The following is a 22,541-nucleotide window of genomic DNA, read 5'->3' as shown; positions in this document are numbered from 1 at the left end:
TTGTATTCTTCCCTTTTATGATCTTGAACAAAGCACCCCCAAATCAAATGGGTATTAAGAACCCTAATTTCTCAATTACATAACAATTAATTTATAACTTGAATGAATAACACTAAATAGGAATGAGAAGTCTCATTTTCTTCCTCCATTTTTCTTGTAAATTTCAGCCACATTCACTTCTGAAAACCCTCACTTTCAATTACTAGAATTAAACAAGATCATTATATTTATTTGGAGGATTTCTTGATCTAGATGAAAAATCACCAATTTCTTTTTTCTCTCTTGTGTATTTTGACCCACATACAAACACACTTACAACTTCTCCCAAATAATTGAAGATATGAAATTCTTAAAATGGGATTGTGAGGAGGATTTGATAAAGAAGAAGAAAAAGAATAAGTTGACTAGTGAAAGGAAAGAAAAGAGTAGGAGGTTGGCTGACATCTCCATATGATGCCACGCCCCATTTTAATTTTTTATGGGTAAAATACCTGTTATCCACTAAAGTGCCAACTATATTAAACCCGTATCTAAAAACAAAATACTAGGAAATTATTTTATTGTTGAAACTTTTATAAAGGTAAATTTTCATTGGCTTAAAAATTCGGGATGTTACAGATAGTCCTTGTGATCGACATCGGATTACCAAATTAACTATATTGTATACGAACAGGTCCACTACCCGCAGGTGTGTAGTAGTTAATCGCTATGTGATTCTGGTTATAAATTTTAAGACTCGATTACATTCTTTCCAAAGATAAGTACAATTACAAATAAGCATACCCAGGTTCCAAGAAAAAGAACCACCTTGCTGAACCAACACACGAGAAGGCATAGTCTTCCAAATCGAAAACGAACACAACTTCAAAACCCAAACAAAATATCAGCAACCTGATAGCAATAACGTCTCTGCACCGAGTATAAAATATGAAATGTTTGGCTTTCTATTTTATATTATGATTATCAAAATGTTTTGTACCGAATTGGCGTACCAAATATGCTACAACGTATACCGTATCAATTTGGCGTTACGAATGAACCTACCCCTTGTACCGGATTTTCGATATGTACACACCTTGTACCAGTTTTTGTTCCGCGTATCAGAACGTATCGTAATTCATGTGACCGTGTATAGTTGTACAAGATTTTAAGATAAGATAGAATTCAGCTAATTAAAATTATTCAAATATTTGAGTTTGGGTCAAATATATTATTAGAAACATGGATACCATATTATGATATTCTAATTTCTAAGAATCAAAAGTTTTTCAAGTAATTATATAAAATAAAAAAACATATACTTAAAGGAAATATTATTTGTAAAAGGAAAAAACGACTAGCAATTTCATGATGTTAGCACTTCCTCTTTCATTCAAATATATCACATGATGAACTAAAAAAAAATAATAAAAGGTATCCGCGTTATGCAGTGGTCCTGGCGATGACTGAGATCTGGTGGTGACAGCGACTATTGGTGGTGGTGATGGTGACGTGAAGTAGTATAGGTTAATGTAAATATGATTGATATAAAAATGGTAGTAAATATACCATAAAAGATAAGAAATGTAAACTAATTCAAAATTTGACAATTTTGTTTTTTTTAGACTTTTTAACATAAGGCAAAAAAATTTATAAATTTATAAAGATAGTTAAAAACAAGCAACAAATTAATCATTTATTTTTTTTTCTTAAAATGCAATTATGTCGATAAATAGTTATATACTTATTAATTGTTGTAGTAAATGCATATAAAACATACTATTTGTTTAAATCTCTCTATATAACTAAGAAAGGATATAAAAAAATTTATTTGTCACTTTTATTTAGCTTAGAGCATACACAATGCTAATAAATCTTAATGACTTATTTTTCCACATAAGTATTCAATTATCTTTAACTTATCAATAAGCTATTTTCTATGACTTCTTTTTACCACTAAAAAGAAAAAAAGCTTTTGGTCAAAAGGTTGATGTTTCTCAACCTATTGATCAAATAAGTCATTTAGCCCAATGGTATCAACCTTTTATAAAGCTTATTTTCTTCAAAATAAGTCTTTCATCAAGTGCCATTGAAGATGCCTTTACAAGTAAGATTTTTACTTAGTTGTCAATTATTAGATAAATTGTAGTTTTTAAAAACTTAAAATAATCTTATATGGACATTAGTTGGCATATTTAGATAATATATGTGTACACATGAACATCATATATCTATACGTAGACGTGGGTTTTTTTTAATAAAATATACATTATTAAATTATAGATGTTTATTTGGTAATAATTATAAGAGTAAGACTTATCTAATATGTATCTACCAATATATATATAACAAGGTGTTAAATTCTTTTATGAAACAATAAGGACCGTTAGATGAGCCTTAACTTTTAATCACAACCATTAGATCAAGTTACTAACATTATTACCAAATTTATTATTAAGTATACACGACATTAGTCCCTCTACAATGTATAATTAGTCAAATAACAATATGTATTTAATAAAATCAAAATCTATTAAGATACATATAAATTTGGAAATAATTTATCCAAATAATATGTAAATGGGAATTTGAATCACAAATAAGCTGCGTACGTAGTATGATATACAATTTCAATTTATGGCCCTTTTAATAAATCTATAAGTTCACATCTAGGTTTCCATTATTTTTTCATTAAGATTTATTATATAATATATAATAAATTTAGTAAACATTAAATATCCAATCAATGAATTATTTAATATCTAACAAATATATATCTATAACTCTTATAAAACAATAGTTAACCGGCATTTTAAAGCCCTCTTGCAATATAAAACTAATTTGAAAAATTGCCACATAAGATTTTATCCTATGTGTCAACTCCATATTTTTCTTTAAATAAACTATATATTTAGAAAATAAATGAACGTATATGTGTTAAAATAAATAAATATATATTGTAAGAATCTAAGATCTTCTCATTAGATAAAATGATATTTCTCTTTAGTTTAAAAAGTCACGTCTATACCTAATGATATTTCATTATCTTTTTTATTCAACATTTATATGAGATTCCTTTCGTTTTTTTTATGGCGATTATATGAAAGTTTGCTCAGGCCGTTGGTTAGTTGGAACTCTCATCGCATTAATCATTAGTGGCAATATCTAAAGTTTATAAGTTTTTTTTAACACCACTAAATTATATTCATCTTATATGAGTTAAGAGCTTTGTATAATATCATAACTTTCTGAAGAGTTATGTTAATTCTTTCGTTCATATCACTATGGAAATTATGTACAATTTTTGGTTTAATTCTTTTATCTTTTTTTGAATTTTATGATAATGGTTAATATAATCTCTTTTTTCTTTTATTTTTTAACAATATAATTTTTCATTGTGATAATGAGAAAAATATTCTGATGGTAGATGAAGAGTTAGTTCAAAACAAGTGTATATAACAATTAGTTTAATAATTGGATAATGAATACGTTATTGCTAATTTAATTAAGTGAAACTAAATAGATTGTTCGTCCATATGTTTTTTTTACGATCATTATTGATTCATTCCATTAACACATTTGTTCACATATTAAGCGTTTCATTAAATGTTTTTTTAAGCAAGTTTAACTCAAATCTCACTTTATTGAGCACCTTTTTAAAGCAGCCGCACATCGTGCGGGTAAAAAATCCTAGTATATATATATATATACTAGATTATTTTCCCGTGTAATACGCGAGATAAACATATTAATCCCCATATAGTGAAAAGTTATTTTGAGAACCTTTTTTTTTTGCTAGAACATTTGAGAACTTTGCAAATCAAGCCCAACCGATGATTGTTCTTTACATGAAAATTGTTTTTTAACTGTTTTCTGAATAACTTATGTGTAAATTTGAAGTTTATAATTGTATGGAGGCATGGATTATCATCCGTTATACAATTATGTGGAGATTTGAAAAGGGTTCTCAAAATAACTTTACCCTATATATATAATATCATTGTGTCAATACCCATTGGTATCCTAAGTCCCTCGGTGAAGGATTGGCTTGGGGAGACCTTGGTTCAAACCGAAGAGGGCGAAGATTTTACCCTTAATTAGTTGTTGTGCTCTTTGGCGGGTTATTATGGGGATTTCCCCATAATCCATATGGTGGCATTCACGTAGAGACCATTAAGGATGAACGGTTCTACGATCGAATATTCAAAAAAAATGTCGACATATAATGTTATTCACTACTTTAAATTTAACAAGTTAAAGTTATATTAAAACTTTAGATGTAATTTAAACAATTCATATAAATGAGCATTTTAATCTTTTGTTAATTGTGATATAAAAGGGTATATATATATGGTATCATCTATTTTAATATGAAATTCAAATTAGAAAGTAAATTTTATTGAAACCGCATAATTTTATACATAATTTTCTCGAGACTTATAAAATTAAAAGTATCCAGACTTAATATACACTTATATGATTGAAAAGCAAACATTTAAAAAAAAAAAATAAAAAATTTAAGCCTTTATAATGGATACATACTAAACTTTTACTACTAAGCATCACTAATACAAATATTATTTTTATTATATTAAAGAAATATATATATATTATTTTGTCAACCCCAAAATTACTGTTACATTTTCATTTAATTTATATAAACAATGTTCACTTAATTATATTACCGATATTATCGTATGTTCATGTTGTTAAACTATAATTGTCGTAACCACACAAATATATTTTAAAAGTCTTTTTCTAAAATTTAATGATAAATTTATCATTTACCAAATAGTATATTATGATTATACTTTTTTTTAATAATTGTGTCTGATTTTTGTAGTTAACATTTAGTTTATAACAGATTAGGTAATATTTAATGTCATTCGGTTATTATAATATTATGTTGATTTATTAAACAGATAATTGTTGTATTTTATAGTGGTTATTTGATATTTGATTTTTTATAAAATAAGAAGATAATATTTTTTTTTTGAGAATTATATATTACACTAAATAAACATGTAATAGTTATAACTAATTTTACATTGGTGTTGTATAGCAAAATAACAAATATATGTTACAAACATCAAAACAAAATAATACTGATAATAATTATTATCATTTTTAAATTAATTTATATCATTATTTTTAAATTAGTTTTATCTCGCGTATTACGCGGGAAAATAATCTAGTGATTTTTATATAATTTCTTTAGATATACATTAGACCTACACATCAATTTTAAAAATAAAAAACTCACATAAAATAGAATATTGCTTTTTATTTATATTTTGATTAGATTATATTAGATATAGATGTACATGTATGCATTATAATGACTTATGTGTTAGTTAAATTAAATGATATTTATTCATCATATACTATTTTGCACGAGTAAAAATTATAAAACGCTTTACCTTTTTAATCAAGCAATGTATTTTTCTGAGGTAATAATAACTATATACTAAAGAGAATAATTTAAGGCTAATGTGGCATAAGAGTTTATACATTAATTCAATGATAATCATTAATGTGATTGTTTATTATAATATATTTAATTAATAAATAATAAAATTACAATTTATAAATATTATGTTCATGATTTAACATATTTAACATATATGATATATAATAATCTCCTTATATAACTAAATTAAGTGAGGATATGTTTCTCCTATTTGACATTTTTAGGTTTTTGTCACATTGGATTTTTAGTTAGGTGTCATTTTCTCATTTATATTATTATATCTATGTTGTCATGTGTGATTATAATTAATCATCAATTTTAATCTTAACCATTAATCATAATCCTGATCATTAATATTTATCTTTCTATTTTTATATAAGTACAAAGATGTTTATATGCATTATACTATGTTTTTTTAATTAATTCAATAATAATTATCTTTTATAATAAAATTGTTTATTATATTATGTTTATTTCTTTGAAAAGTATTAATTATATCATATTTAATAGTTATATAACAAAAGAAAGATTTTATGATTTATAAATATTTATGTTTCATTAGTCATATTTCTACATATTTGACGTATATCACATATTGAGAAATTATAATTTTATTGTTTGTATTAGTCGTAATCTGACACAAAAGAAAGATTTTTATGATTTCTAAATATTTATGTTTCATTAGTCATAATTTTACATATTTACCGTATATCATATATTTCATAAACTATAATTTTATTGTTTGTATCATTCGCAATCTAACAGTTATTTATATTATCATAAACTATGACTAATAATGTAACTATCAGTTATTTTTATTTATGTTCTCAGTTATCTCGCATAACATGCGGGTTTAATCTAGTAAGTATATATTCGCTTATAATTTACTTATCAATACGAAATAACCCAAAAAAGTTTTGCATCAGGCCATAAGCTAGATGTAGAATTCACTCCAAAAGCTAGCTCAAGAGAATAGGGGACACCCCGACTTATAAACCTCCAACCAAATCCATATTTAGCCGGTATGGAATTGTAAAAAAAATACCCCACTCTTTGAAGAGTCAACGTTTTCATTGGTCACAACTATGTTGGTCACGGTTTACACCCTAATTCTTTTGGATCCAAGCCACCACTACTATGTCACCCTTCGTTTTTCAGGTCCAAGCCACCACTCCATAGGCTACTACTCCAAATGTTAAAACCTCGAAAGGTAGGGCTGTCTGTAATACTAACCTATAAGAACTCATCCCATAATAAGTTAACATCAAGTTATAAGCTAAGTGTAAAACTAACTTCAAAGAGCTAGTTCAAATAACAAGGGAAGACTTAAGTTGATAAACCTGCAACCAACCCATACTTTGACGATGTGAGATCGTGACCCTTTCATGTAGGAGGCTCGTAAACAAAATCTCGGGATTGCTTAAGGACCATAATGTTTATTTTCTTAATTTATTTATATATTTTATTTAAGGATTTGTTTCCTAAATCCGTTTTTTTGTAACGTTTCCTAAATCCGTTTTGCATGAGATTTGTTAGCTTGTTCACCAAGACAATTTTCTGCGTAAATACTCTTAGGTTTAAAGCAGAACAGTTGATAAAAATAAAAGTTTCACTTTGTGAAAACCCCAACTGGGATTCCGGTTTTTAGTTCTTAAATTCGTGTTTAATTTGCACGGCTTGTCGATAATAACGTTTGGTCATCCTTAATATAATATAATATATATTATATTATATGGTTTTTGTTAGTAACAGCCCTTAGGGTTGTCAGTAAAAACTAATTGGGTGCATTAAAATTTGTACTTTGCTGTTAGAAAAATCAGGGGGTGGTTTTTAATATATAATGTACAAGTTTTTAAGCATGTAATAAGTTGTTAGTGACAGCTTTTAAGGCTGTCATTATCATTTTTCATATTATATATATATATATATGTAAAACTGTAATTGCTTGTATTATATATGAAATAGCAAATTAATATGCCCACACAACTTGTATCTTCTTTCATCCCATGATGTTTGTACACAAACAAATAGATCACAATTTAAGATGTAAGCAAATTGACATTTGTGGGGTTATAGTGAATGAAGTTTACTCTTAAAAGAAAAAAAATACGGAGTAGTAGTTTGTCTAGCTAACATGATATATTCGCGGATCCCATTGTATCATTCAGACATCATGCTTGTTTAAATAATATAAAAAGCAATTAATGTGTTGGCTAATGACAATACCAACCTAGATTGCTAGCCAATTGAAATATTTGACGCACACATTCAAAGAGAGTAATCGCAAAAGCTAGATGACAATTACTTGGAAAATGGTTGATTTGTGGTGGAAAGTTTGAGCTATTTGGAAAGATCCATTGGGATGTGGGAATGTTAAAGTAATAGTATCGGGAAGGTGATTTTGACCATTTTAATACTGTGATCATAACCTTATTAAAATCATACTTAGTTGTCTTCATTTCAAACTTCAAAGTAGAAGTCCACAAAAATTCGACCAAAAGTGGAGTAAATCAGTAAATAATCTTTATATATACTAAAGCAACTGACAAAATTTCAATTAATCAATTAAAACTCTCAATTTTATTAATTTTCTAAATTAAACATGTAATTTAATTCAACTAATTAAAATTTGTCAACTTAATTCGATTATCTTTATCTTTTCTTTAGATATATACTAAAATACAAGTGATGAAACTTCAATTGATCAATCAAAACTCTCAATTTTATTAATTTTTCAAATTAAACATGTGATTTAATTCAATTAATTAAAATTTGTCAGCTTAATTAGATTAATTCTATTAATTCATCCGTATTATATTATATATTATATAAGTTATATAAAGATTTAAACTTTCTCGATCTCGAGATAAATACAATATGCCAACTTTTTTTAATAACCCGTCAATTTTGTAGGGTATTCTTATTATCTATAGTTTCATAGGTTTCATCATTTTAGTTTATATAAATCAATTATTATAACATATAGCTTTTAAATTAAGGAATTAGATATGACACATTAATCAGTAGGTTAGTTGTGTTTTCGAATGTGTAATAGAATGTTTTCTTGTGCTTTTTTAACTATCATCTTTTTAATGTATCATTTGAGTAGATGTATAATAAACAATTATTGTTTGCTCTAATTAGTAAAATTTGTGTATAATTTAATATATACATAGAAAAACCGCAAAATTAGGAAAGCTTGTGATTGAAGCGGAAGTGATATCTAGCAACAACATTGGATACAAAACTTACATCCCCAGAATGAAGCTAATACTGTCAGATAAAAAAATACCGATCAGGTTTAATAGAAGACAATTTTCATCTAGTTGTTTCTTTCGCAATGACAATCAACAAAAGTCAAGGTCAATCTTTAACGACCGTTGGTCTGTATCTACAACATCCAGTTTTCACACACGGACAATTGTATGTTGCGATCTTTCAAGTTAAGTCAAAAAATGAACTCAAGGTGCTGATATGCGACAAAAATAGGATGACAAAAAACACTACTATGAATGTCGTCTACAAATAAGTATTGCAAAAGATGAAAGAAGATATGTGATTTTTGTAACCATTTGATTTAGCATTAAGTATTTACATTTGAGTATCTCAAATTTTTAAAACTATTGTTTCACATTTTAACCTACAAGTATTTTTGTCTTGCATATATTATCTATCCTATATTGACCATTTAATAAACCCGTGTCAATATTGACCATTTAATAAACCCGTGTATTTGACACGGGTCTAAAATCTAATACTAATTTATTTTTGGAGTACTTTTTTTTTTGGTCCAGATAGTTTTTACGATAATTTTTATTGATGCTTTAATAGTTTAGAATATATACAACGTAATTTGTTACATTATTTTTTTAGAATGATTTTTTTTTTCAATCAATCATAATATAACATTGATAAGTTACACTTATTTACATTACTCTTATATATTTATTTTGCATTATTAAAATTTGTATTCTATAATATATAAACTAATTAAATATATAAAATAACTAAACTAGATAGATATTAAATAAAATATCAGTTTTAAGGTACTAGAGTGGTGCTCGCGCGTTGCAGCGGCGACGGTCTATAACGCTTTAGACATCGCAACGGTTTATAGCGTTCAGTTTACTTTCACGAGATGCGTCAATGCATAATCTAACCGTATATACTATTCTAAAAATAAGTCAAAAGTAAACACTTACAACTGTATGGGAGGAAACCAAGGCAATTAAAAATTAATACTCAAAGATTAAAATTTAATACGAATATACAAAGGAAATAATTGGTTCGTAATTTCGTTAGTTATAAAAAAGTAATTGTTGTTTAAACATTTTGTAATATAATCTATGACCATTAAGATGTTTTTTCTTATCCGTAGCAATAATTTTAGAGTTAATGGGGATTTTATAACAATAGGGGTTTTAGGTAATTGTGAGATTTTTTTATTAAGGGTAATTTTGGAATTCAAGGATAAGGTGTGTGGAGATAGTTTAAATGTAGAGGGTATATTAGGTAATTCAAAGGTAAAGAGTTGAATGAGGGAGTGAGTAGTTTGTTTATATAAGTAATATAGATATTAGTTATTTTACGTATTTAGGATGTAAGAAATCTAACAAAACATGCATAGACACATATTTAAAAGAAGTGGATATTATTCGGGAGGTGATCCCTACACAACATAATTTTGCCATACACAACAATACATGCACCAGACAATTGTACTGTACAACCTTTTAATGCGTATATTGTTGTGTATGGTAAAATTGTGTTGTGTAGGGATCATTTCCCATATTATTCGCTATCTAAACTTTTATATGGTTAAACCTGAAACTGAGAGGTTTTGTGTTCAAATTCTGATGCCAGGAATAGAGACAAAAGTTTTCTCATCATGGTTTTCCACTGGATTCGAGTTAAATATATGAAAATGAATGCCCCAAAAAAACTTGGCCGCTAGAATGGTAGCTTCTGTAGATGTGACTTTGAAAAGGTGAAATTTTAATAAGTGACTGTTTTGATCAGAGTAATTTTACCGTCATTGAAAATCTCTTTCTTAAAAATATCGAATAAGATATCTCAATTAGCATACTATTCGATCAAAGGACCTTTTATAAGGATTTTGCTATAATCTTGAGTTGGTTATAATATATATATATATATATATATATATATATTATTTATATTTTAAAGTCCAAGACGTGACATCTTTCTCGATCAATAACAAACAACCAGTTACATAAGAATGGTGTGACCTTCATTGGTTACACAACTCGCATTCGCATTACCATCTTGACCCCCCCCCCCCCCCCCAAAGTTGGTTAGATCGCCTCCGCCATCCTGAAAGGAGGTGTGACTTCCTTGACTTTCGCTATCTATCGTGAATTACATTGGCTTATAGAACTCTATACTTTGTACCCTTTGGACCCAGTTTGCAATTAGAATTCAAAGCACTACAATATGCATAAATACTAGAGTTAATTGCAGTATTCGTCCCTATGGTTTACCCATTTTCCTGGTTTACATCCCCGTTAAGTTTTTTTAAACAAATCCGTCCAAACTTATCATATTCTTTGCAAGTTACGTCCCTGTGTCTAACGACGTTATTATTTAGTCGTTAAGTCGACGCGTGTGAGGTGCACGTGAGGGCAGTTTTGTAACTACCCTCCCAAACAACTTTGTAATTGCACGATTCGTCCCTGTGGTTTGTCCATTTTAATGGTTTACATCCCTACTCAAGAATTTTCATGGAATAAATCCAAAGTACGCAAATTTGTTGCATGTTCCATCCTTGTGGTTGATGTCGTCAAATTTTTTACGTTAAATGGGATCACGTGCCATAAAAAGTTTGATGGGTGTTTCGAAAATTCGCAAACCGTCATTGATTTTTTGACGGTGGAACTAAACAACGTTTGGAGTATACAACTAAGCAAACCTGTTGATGGGCTGGTTAAAAATGCAAAATCGGCATTGATGAGCTTCCCCATTGGAACCAACCACCACCAAGCTCTCACCATTACCACCACCACCACAAACCACAAACCAAGCTATTCTGAAACCCAATCGCGGACCGCCTTTAATTGATTCGCCTCTATTACCCGAACAACTACTTTGTATGTTGTTTACATATATATATATATACACACACACACACACTTATGGGATTTTACCAATTTACATATACATATTAACATATATACCCAGTATGTGTGTGTGTGTATATATATATATATATATATGGGAATGAGAATATCAGGCTGTTAAGTACTTAAGCTTAGGTGCTGGACACTCACATATTAATTTTTTAAACCATTATGGGGGCCCATCCATTTATTCATTAAACAAGAAATAATAAAATATTAGTATGTGAGGGGTTCTACACCTAAGCTTAGGTGTCGGACAACCTATATTCCTTTTTCTCATATATATATAGGATTCTGGGCCTTCTGGCTTTATATGTGGATGTGTATTAATATGCAGTTTCTTTTTGTTCGAGCCTTAACAACCTAAATATCACAAGAATTAATTTCAAAAATAATTAGATGAAAAGGAAATTGAATAAAGCGGAATTTGATGATCTGTGAAAGATAGGTGAATATAACAAGGAAAGAAAAACTGAATTGATTTTGGTGGAGTCGTAAGAAAAAGAAAAACAATAGGTATAGAATTGGGGATAATGTACGAAAATACCTTCACATGTGTGGCACGTGACTCCATTTAACGAAAAAAAAAATTGACTACATCAACCACAGGGATGGAACATGTAAAAAATTTGCATACTTGGGATCTATTCCACAAAAACTTATGAGTAGGGATGTAAACCACTAAAATGGACAAACCACAGGGACGAATCGTGCAATTACAAAGTTGTTTGTGGGTGGCAGATTACAAAACTGCCCTCACGTGCGTCGACTTAACAGCCAAATAATAACGTCGTTAGCCACAGGGACGTAACTTGCAATTAACTTAACAGGGATGTAAACCACGAAATTGGGTAAACCACAGGGACAAATCCTGCAATTAACTCTAAATGCTAATAGACGGGACACAAACTACCATTAAGGTGTTCCAGTGGTTAGGCGTTGTTGTTTCTTCATAAGAGCTCTGAGACTCAAACCTCCTAGATAGATATCTTGGGGGTAGCCAGGTGGTCAGAAATAGTCACGTGAATATTCTAGTCAGGCCACATACAGAGTCAAAAAACACTCATTATCACCGAGTAATCTAAACATGGAAAACCTCATCGTATACTTTTTTACTAGTAGCTATGTGTATGGAAGGGTAGTAATGATTTGAAGCAAGGTGACGATTTACTCAAAAGTATTTTTAATCGGGTTATACATCACAGTCAGTGCATTCAATCTTAAATATCGGCTGAAAGACAAACATGCCAAGTGGTCAGAAAGTTGCCAGTGATGCATCATAACTCATAATCTTCTAAATGAGCAGCTAGGTCTATCTAAAATGGTAACACTGCAGCCTAACTAGTGATTGTCGTACCTTAACAGTATGGTATTGCTGATGCAATTTCAAATTTTGACGCTTATACTACGGTCCATAAAGTTATCAAATATGTATGTGTTAACAAAGCTTAACTACTTACAAACCATGTGTTGATTACCACATTCTCAACCACAAACCTGCACACAAAAACTAAATGTGAAATCACCTTACATGTTAGGTTTACAGTTTACAATAGTAATACTAGAAGTAAATCTAATGTGTCTACTCAAGTTTTTTTTTTTTACTTTTATTACTTGCATAGACACGGGTTAAAGAATAACAGCGCATAAGAAGCACAATACTCGGCCTAGATAAGCATGGTCAATGGTTGTTGAAGCACATTATACGTCAATGATTGTTGAAGCACCAACGATGCATATTTCAACATATATACTTTTAGAAGTATAAGTTGTGACCAAATTCCTAAGGCAACTAAACATACCGAAATGATAGATCTTATGAAAAACGACTTGACTTATACTTCCAAGAAATATAAGCTATGAAGTATATAAATAACGTTCATACATCACCAATACTAGATCTCATTGATATGCAAGGTATCGGAAGACAGTACGATGCAGACAGTCATACGTTAGACAAAGACAGTTCATAGTATACAGTATTCATTCCGTGAGAAAAATCAATTTCAATTATAAGAAAGAAATAAACAATTGAGAACCATAAAACTTCCTACCCATCTTATCACATGCACCATGTGAGCAAACTCTGCTTTCTTTTAAACGGAATAATAAGCATGGGTGTTTTTGGTCCCCTCCTTATTTGTGTTTATTCAGCCTCAAAACAGGTACAAACAAGAAATGGCATCGACCAATTAAACAATTGGAGCATAAAATTTGGGTACCAATTATTTCAATTTCGAATGATATATATTGTCACATAGCCATTCGGAGGGTTGTACATTATCTGGCACTACATATCGCGCCAAAACAAGACTAATAGATTAGCAAATGTTTTTGTCTGTTGCATTTTTATACGTAAACCGAAGAACACATGACTGCTGATTTCAATTTACCATTTTGATATAGATTAAATTGACTGAACACATTCGCGTTTCTGACAGTCCAGACTCTAGATGCCTAATATCAGAGGTTAGAGCCTCAATGGAAGATTTCATATTCTACGACAACAAGGTCCTTCTAAACACACCGAATGTAGAGTACATAGTACACAATGAATAAAAACCCGTGTCCTTGAACTAGAGTTGTCAATAGAGCTGGCAACACACACACACACACACACACACACACAAGTACCTGCTGGTGTGCAAACTAATCTTGTATGCTGTGATCGAACTGGGACGCCTTAATAGTTCTATGTGGGTGAAACAAAAAGTATACACTTTTGTGTTAGAAGTTAACATAATAAATGAAACACAAAAGCAGTTATGTAACAGCCACTTTGTATTATAAAGATGTGTAATTGATATTTTCGTCATACAATACATGTCTGGACAAATTAAATGATCTATTGTAGATCATAATCATTACAAGATTAGGCTTTTATAAGGTACAAAACGAAAATGATAAGTGTATTAATGTGTACTGGTGTATTAGCTTCTTTCACCACATTAATAAGGTGTCCCAGTATGGTCTCTCCTCATCGAGGAGTTATGTTAATTAAAATACATCAGGGTGGAAACGCCCAGGAATGGAGCTACCTTGCTGAGCCTGCTTAAGGTGCAATGTCAGAGAATAGTTGTTGACCTGCAAAAAATTAAGGAATATTAGACCCTAATAAATTGATGTTGGAATAAGTGTCCGGATGTAAATAATAAATTGACATGCTGTTAGTAACTAGGTAAATAATACTTCTAATCTTCCGAGTTTTTAGAAATTTCCATTTTTAGCTCAAGACCATAAGACAAGCACAACAAAACTGATTATCAAACAATAACAGTAAATTACCCACATACCTCTTCTTTTAATCTAGGTAACATTTGACAATATGGCCATCCTATTTTCACAGGAAAGTTCTTTATGACAATTCTAAGCATTTATTCATTGAATTATCTCAACACTCATATAATTTAGCATCTGATTGGAATTAGGTAATATGAAAATTTTGTTCCAGCACCATCTCTTACAATCCGTTTTAAGACAGTTGATAATGTAACCCCTAAATTAAATTAGAGTAAGATATCACACAATCACACTCCATGTGTCATAACAGCTTGTATACACCCAGCAATCATGAAAGCTTTAGCACTGAAGAATTTAACTTATATTTGGCAACCAGATAATTAATTAATAAGGTGAACTGATATAAACGCAATTGTCTTAAGATTGGGTTTCGAAGAAGTATGTTTCATATATATTCCTTCGTCAAGAGACAAGATTGATGCTTTTAATTTTTATTATTATTATAATATACGATGAATCACTATAAACTACAGAAGATGGTACCGAGTGATAGGTGAACATTTCCATGGGCTGGTCCGTGGGGAAGGGTGGACTATTGTCCAAAAGGCACAGAGTCAAGGGTATCTCCGCCGATTTATACCTTCCAGAACTTGAAAATTTGATGCTTTTAATAAGTAAATGAACTTGATACAACATCAGACAGACTCTACATAATTTCAATTCAGCCTCGAAACGAAGATTGGTTGTAGATGTTTTGAACCACACGCTTGTACTTGCCACTAAATTAGCATGATGTTAATATGGCATCTAAAATCATTGTAATTGGCACTTCATTTTATTAAAACAAACATGATTACCCACCAATTGATAGAAAATACCAAAAAGGGTACTGTATTAGCCAAAAAAATAGCGAAAAAGACTCCTAATGTTCATTACTTGCTGCCAACTTGCACATGTTTGTTGGATGGTAGTTCAAAAGCAAGGTGTCACGCATTATATCGTATAAAACGCTTATTGTATTTCACAGAAAACACTCGTGTTGGGACCAAGATGCTACATGGGAAGGACAGCTGCACTAACCAATATATGATGATATCATATTATCATATAAAGGTACCAAATGAGACTTTGGTCTCGGGTAAAACCCAGTAATTTTTGTAGTATAAATGACGGAGCGTGAGGATTTGGGTATGACCCTAAACAATTATTACCTAAATATTTAAATATTAGTAGGACCATTAGTGTGTAAGATATAATAATAATAATAATAATAATAAGTTAATAACTACATGACTTCAAATTTAATCAATTATTATATAGAACACAGGGATTGCTTTTCAGTTTTTTAATAGGCAAGGGAATTACACTCCTGACCACCTATTATATATACCAATTGTCTCAAGTGAGACTTGATCCCACAAACTCGTCGTTCATGGATCACATCCAGTATCATTACGCCAAAGACCCTTTAGTTGGACTCGTATGCATTTACAATACACATTGAAAACTTTTGGATTGTTTGAACTGATAGAGATACAACGTCAACCCTTTAATTACATTGAAATTGCCACTGCTTCAGTAATAACAAAAAGCATTAAAACGGAAGTTAATAGAATTGTTACGGGGTTTGGTAGACTAACCTCAAGAGTTCTCAACTGCTCTTGGTATTGAGATACCATCTGCTTAAGGTTATGCAATTCTTGGCCCCTATCCTCAAATTCTTTTTGGCGTTCATGCTGAATTGCAACAGCTCGCTTCAAGAGCGTGTTTTCCTGAACTAAAGCTTGGAGTTGTTCCTTCATAATCATATTTTCCTGCCAGTGAAAAACGTTAAAAAAAGACCTAGAAAGCAATCCATTGTAGAGATAAAAATAGATGAAAGTGTTACTGCATTAAAACATAAACTATAGGAGTGTTTCAATGCGGTTTCCAAACTGAGTATATGGAGGAATAAATAACCTATTCAGCCCTACTTGATCCTAAATATAATAAGACTTGCATTCGGTATCACAAAAGATCTCGCTTACATTAATGTCTTACTTGGTCATCTTACATACTAATTATATAAACAATCAGTACAAAACACTCAAAGCATCTGATTATTAACTTTTAAAGAGCAGAGGCACATTCAAAAACTACCTTCAACAACTACAGCTGTTTATCTTATTATGATTCAGCATCACCTAATCAGTTTTAGAAACACACATCCAAAAGCCCCCTATAACTAGCCTGTCTTTGTTATGGTACACCAAACACCCATTCCTTAGATATGGAAAGGATTCAAAAAAAAGTACAGCTCTTACAACGTATCTTCTATCATAGGATGGAACTAACAGGTTTAAAAACATTGATGCAAGTTTTAATCTTCCAATAACAGAATGTACTGGTTAAACTTATCAAACAAATCCTATTTTTAGCATGCAACAGAATTCTGAAAATTTTAGCGATCGACTTAGCTTATGCTTTCATCAAGTAGAAAGAACAGAGTATGTCTTCTTTGACATCCATGCAAATAAACTCCATATGAGCAAGAGCAAAAGTACGTCCAGAGTAGATAATGTTCGTACCGGTGTTTGTGTTCCTTTATTGCTCGTTTAAACTTAAGCAAACTGCATGTGTTGGTTATTCAATAAACTCTATAATTGATGTTTAGAATATAAATTCCAGTGGAAGTTTGTTTGATATATAGACTAAACAGAATCAAATTTTGTACCAGACATATTCGAAGCGCATAACATTAAACGCAGCCATGCATCTGGTATTAGTTACTAGTCATTATTTTATAAAGTGCTATTATTGATGTTTAATTACCAACACAATATCAACTATTACACCCTAGACGAGATAAATTATCCAAGATATATAATGCACAGAAAATATGATATAAGAAAAGTGATAAGCACTATCCTTGGCAAACCAAATCTTATATGGGTGGTAACTAGCACTTTCAATTTCATGGTAGATATATTATCTATTTGGGCATGTAAAATGATTCTTATAGTTATGTTGGTAACCATATATATACCCTTCCAAAAAGATTTGGTCGGGTTTTGCAATACGACTAAAATGTGTGAACTAATCTTCAAGATATACATAATGAGAAGATATCTACTAGCTGAGATATAAAACATAACCCAAATGTTAAACTTAGTATGCCACTAATGAAAATGAAGAAAGTTTAAAATACTACGGGGCTCTCGCGTTGGATTGCACCTATAGAACCAACAAATTTAATATGCCCCTTCTTGATATTGACGGAATTTCATGCTTCAACACTTCACTTTATTCAGGGTTTGCGTTCTTGGAAAGGGAGGAGGATGAAAAGTATATTTGGGAGCCTAATGCATTTAAGATATGCTTTTAGAAAGGGATCAACCTTTTGTGAAAATTTTAGATAGAGAATTAGCAATAATGTATGCCATAGAGAATGCATTTCCAACGGTAACAAGTCTTTTGTGTGTTTGGTATATCGAAAAAAATGTGTTGGCGAAATGCAAGAAGCCTTTCGAATGAGGAGTTTGATATATCCATGTCAAGTTGTAATAATGCCGTATATTCAATAACAGAAGTGGTGTTTGTGACTAACTCAGTTGAGTTCTAGTTGTTTCACAATGATAATAAAGATGCAGTGGAGTACATTTCTGACCACATGATTGTCTTAGAAAGAAAAGTTTGTTTGTGCTTTAACTGATAAGTACTTTCAAGTATTTAGAACTTAGAAGTCTCTACAGGTGGTAAAGAAGTGAAAGATAATATGTCTTGTACTTGAACACGTTTTTAACAAGATTTAAGTGAAAGTCGCAAGCGAGAAAATTCAAGTTCCTCACAATTGCGATATGCCAAATTTTAAAGATCTTTTGTCCCATATGTCCCATTTTGTGTTACATGAGATATATATGCAACATAAGAAAATAGAAAACGTTGATATTTTCAAATCTAAATTCTAGATTGGTACACTATATTAGAATATTATAACCTTTATTACTTCTATATTAGAATAATATAACCTTTACTATTAGATTGTACGCTTTATTGGAATAATATAACCTTTAAAATTTTATATTGTTACACAATGACTATTTGCACAGGTCATTTCATGACAGCTATGGGTCTTCCATGTAATCAGAAAAAAACACTTTCATTGGAACTTTGTACTTCCATAGTGAAGGATTGATACGTTGTCCTGAATTCAAAACATGCTGCCTTACTCTGTGACGGTTATAGCACATTTCCTAAGTTACTTGATGAGTTGGTTTCAAAGTACCAAGTGTGCCTTAACAAGAAAAAAATTTACAACTTCAATAATATTTAACTTTATTAACCAATTTGAGACTATTCGAGCCGATGGTTCAACGACCAAAAGGAAGACCACCAAAGTCCAAAAAATGAAAAAGAAAAACTTCTACAACACGTGAACCTTGAATAATAACATGGTTGGTGAGTTATGGTCAAGTGAATAATAACTTTTGTTAGTCTAAAGATCAAAGATTATCCAGTTTGATGGTATGAGCTTTCTAGTTTGTTGATGATGATCAAACTATGTTTTCATTTAAACTACTTCAAGACTTGTTCATCCAAGACAGATTTTTGGTGACTCAATTTTTTAGTTACTAGTTTGATTCTTGTGAATCTTTTATGCATATTGGCTGGTTTAGTCTTCAATTATCTTCTTGAGGAGTTAATACTTTATTAGCCTGTGATATTGTGTTTATTGTTGTGTATTAACATCGTGAAATAATAAAGCTAATAAAATTGATAATAGCAATGACTGGGATAGAGAAAAACTAGTCAAAGTTTACTGTAAGATTGGTTATAAACTGTGATAACTTGGATATACCATTCATGTGTTTCAAGTTCCTACATGTTATGTAACTGCTACCTATCTACTGCATTTTGGATGTTAGACTTATGGTGGTTCCAAGGTTTTGCTATTGCTGCTGCTAGTCACTAAAATACAAAACTTATGACGTTGTCACACATATATGCTAATAGAATCAAGAGCCATGATTAGGTGATCATGGATGGTTTGATCAAATTGTCATATTGTATAGTCGTTTATTCAATAAGTCCTATGGTCTTATTTCCTTTTGTAATGTCGTAGCTTTCATTTGGCTGCCATGATTTTTCTTTGGCATGTACAGTCCATTTTACCTTTAGTTTATATCCATGTTACAGCTTGTAATTTGGGAATACACACTTGATGTAATTCTCGATTACTATATTGGTCATTAAGTCTACCTTATTCAAGGGACATCCCTTCAGTAAAGTTCAGCTAAAGACAAAGGTCAATTTGTGAAAAGGATAAAAGTCAAAATAATTATTCTGGTGGTTGGTGTACACAGCTAAAAAAGAATGATCACCCCTTCCTTCAACGTTATTGTGGGTGGATTAAAAAAGATTTGAGTAGTGTGGCTATTACCTATTAGTATTGAGATAATCGCCTACTTTCATTTACGTAAAACAATACGTCAGTTATTGATAAACAGAAAGGAAAAAAAGGAGACCGCATTTTCGTGAACTATAGCTCTATATAGTATGTATGCCCGATGGAGATTGTTTTCATTCCAGCACTGTAGTGGGTAAGCTTACAGGAGAAAGAGATACGATTTCTGCTTTGATTATCATGCACATGACACACCTACATATGTGTGCACGTGTGTGTGTTTGTGGAGAGAGAGAGAGAGAGAGACAGAGAGTTGGAACCTGCTGAATGCCACGAGCCTCGGTAGTAACACGTTCATATATAGATTTCTCCAACATCTCAAGTGCTCTTGAAGCACGGGTTCGTGCATCATCCATGTTCGAGGCATTCACCATTTCCCTAACAAAAAGATCCACCCAATCTGCACCATCTACCGGTTGTTTCTGAAGCGTTGAACTCTCAACAGGCACAGCCTCACCATTTGCCAACCCATTAGCTGCAATATCAATACCCACAACACCATAACAGGTAAAAAGATTTTCAAGTAGTCCTGGCATATACTATAGTAAAGGTTAAAAAAAATTCACCATTTGTTTGACTACGATAATCTGATTCGTTTCTAACAACATTCTCATTAGAGGCTAAGCGTAGCTCGGTAAGACTTTTAATAGCGGTTTCTATATCATCACCACATTGGTTGAGGGTTCTTTCAAGGACCTAAAAAAGATATAAAATTCTGATTGTTAGTATTTGGTAAAAGATTACAGAGCATAGCGATAATATCAATGCATAAACCCAGTCATCACGAAGGGGTGTTTGGGTTAGATTATTCACATAACTGTTTTAGTTTGTGTTATATGAATGCAATAAGCTCATGTTTTTTATCCAAACTTCTTATAACATTTTAGATCCATTGGACTAAAAGAAAAAGCCATTTTTGAAAATCCATGTACGAGAAGCTTAATTTAAAAGGGCTTTTCAACTCGATATGCTATAAGCTAACAAACTCAAGCCATTTGCAACAAGCTAAGTTAGCTTAACTAAAAGACCCCCTTAAGATGTAATACCCCAAACTCCCAAACCCATTGTCAGGCCAAACACCTTCAAATTACAACTTAAAACAACCGTAGAAGCCTGGAAGGTATTGGCAGACCACGAGTTGCGTTTTCAAAACTTCTTTTTTTTCAAAAAGCATCATTTTGACAACAACTATAATCACTTTTTCAAAAACCAATTTTTTTTTTAATATTTTGCAAACGCAATAATCAGATAATCTCTCAAAAACGCCCTTATTCCAACGTGGGACATGTTATTACAACTAAAGAAATATCAAAAAGCCTAAACCTTTATACCGAATTTCTATCAAAAAACCAAATCTATATATACAACAACTTAACATACAATCATATATACATATACTACAAATAAAAAAAAATTAACATGATGAAATAGAAAGAAACAGAAAGCAATCAACCTGCTTATCCATATCAGGAAACAACGCAACGAGACGATCGAGTGCGAAAAACCGAGACGACGAAGAAGGCGAAAAACAACGGATTCTTTTGGAAGAAGGAGGTGAAGAAGGTGATGAGGAGGATGAAGTGGTGGAATGATCTTCAAAAAAATATGATGATCTTTTCCCACACACTACCGCAGACATGTTGTGCTTGCCTGCACCACCTGTGTCTGTGTGTGTGTATACTATTTATATCTATATCTATATCTATATATATATAAATCACTTAATAATTTCTCTTATATCTATCATATATATGTATATCTATAGGTTTCTCTATATCTATATCTATATCTATGATAATTGAAAGGGAAATACAACAATTCAATCAGATACCAAATTAATCCCCAAATTGACTATTAGGGTTTCGAATTCGGATTTGGATTAATGGATCCGACTAAATGATTTGGATGATTAAAGATACAACTATTTTTTCAATTTTTGTTTATGGGTTGGGTTAAATTGACGGTGCTGTGACCTGTAGGTTGGTTGAGATTCAGACAGATGGCGGTTTTCAATTGGATGAGTGAGGTGGGTTGTGAGACGGTGGTGTGTTTGAGCGGTATTAGTTAGATTGGTTTTTCTTTCTTTTTTATGCCCAACCACCGCGGACTAAATTCTTTGTTTCACAAACAAGAAAAGAAGTTTTTTACGAGTAAAAGAAATGAAAAATGTTATATCCTTCATATTAATCCTCATAAAAATCATTTTAAACTAAAAATTATCACATATATTAAATTAATAAATGAGATTTAAAGAAAAAAATAATGAAATTAA

At 30.8% G+C, this 22,541-nt stretch overlaps 1 protein-coding gene across 1 annotated transcript; it reads right to left on the bottom strand.

Annotated features, from left to right (window-relative positions):
- Positions 1-14,349: 14,349 nt before the first annotated feature.
- LOC122600007 lies at positions 14,350-22,002 on the bottom strand. The gene is made up of 5 exons (XM_043772636.1): positions 21,723-22,002; positions 20,836-20,965; positions 20,530-20,744; positions 16,467-16,640; positions 14,350-14,670 (listed from the first exon to the last, which is right to left on the bottom strand). Exons 1-5 carry the CDS (start codon positions 21,906-21,908, stop codon positions 14,584-14,586), a joined length of 792 nt encoding a protein of 263 aa, XP_043628571.1. The 5' UTR covers positions 21,909-22,002; the 3' UTR covers positions 14,350-14,583.
- Positions 22,003-22,541: the final 539 nt, after the last annotated feature.

Source organism: Erigeron canadensis, chromosome 5 (assembly GCF_010389155.1).
Source record: "Erigeron canadensis isolate Cc75 chromosome 5, C_canadensis_v1, whole genome shotgun sequence".
Lineage (NCBI taxonomy): Eukaryota > Viridiplantae > Streptophyta > Magnoliopsida > Asterales > Asteraceae > Erigeron > Erigeron canadensis.
This window is presented reverse-complemented; position numbering and strand designations above follow the sequence as displayed.

What these genes read in the sequence shown, in the direction of transcription:
- LOC122600007 (XM_043772636.1), bottom strand. Translation starts at nt 21,908, where the DNA reads ATGTCTGCGGTAGTGTGTGGGAAAAGATCATCATATTTTTTTGAAGAT. An exon ending in TTCCTGATATGGATAAGCAG is followed by an intron (nt 20,966 to 21,722) that starts GTTGATTGCTTT and finishes TATCTTTTTTAG; the next exon opens with GTCCTTGAAAGAACCCTCAA. An exon ending in AGCAGTTGAGAACTCTTGAG is followed by an intron (nt 14,671 to 16,466) that starts GTTAGTCTACCA and finishes AATTTTTTGCAG; the next exon opens with GTCAACAACTATTCTCTGAC.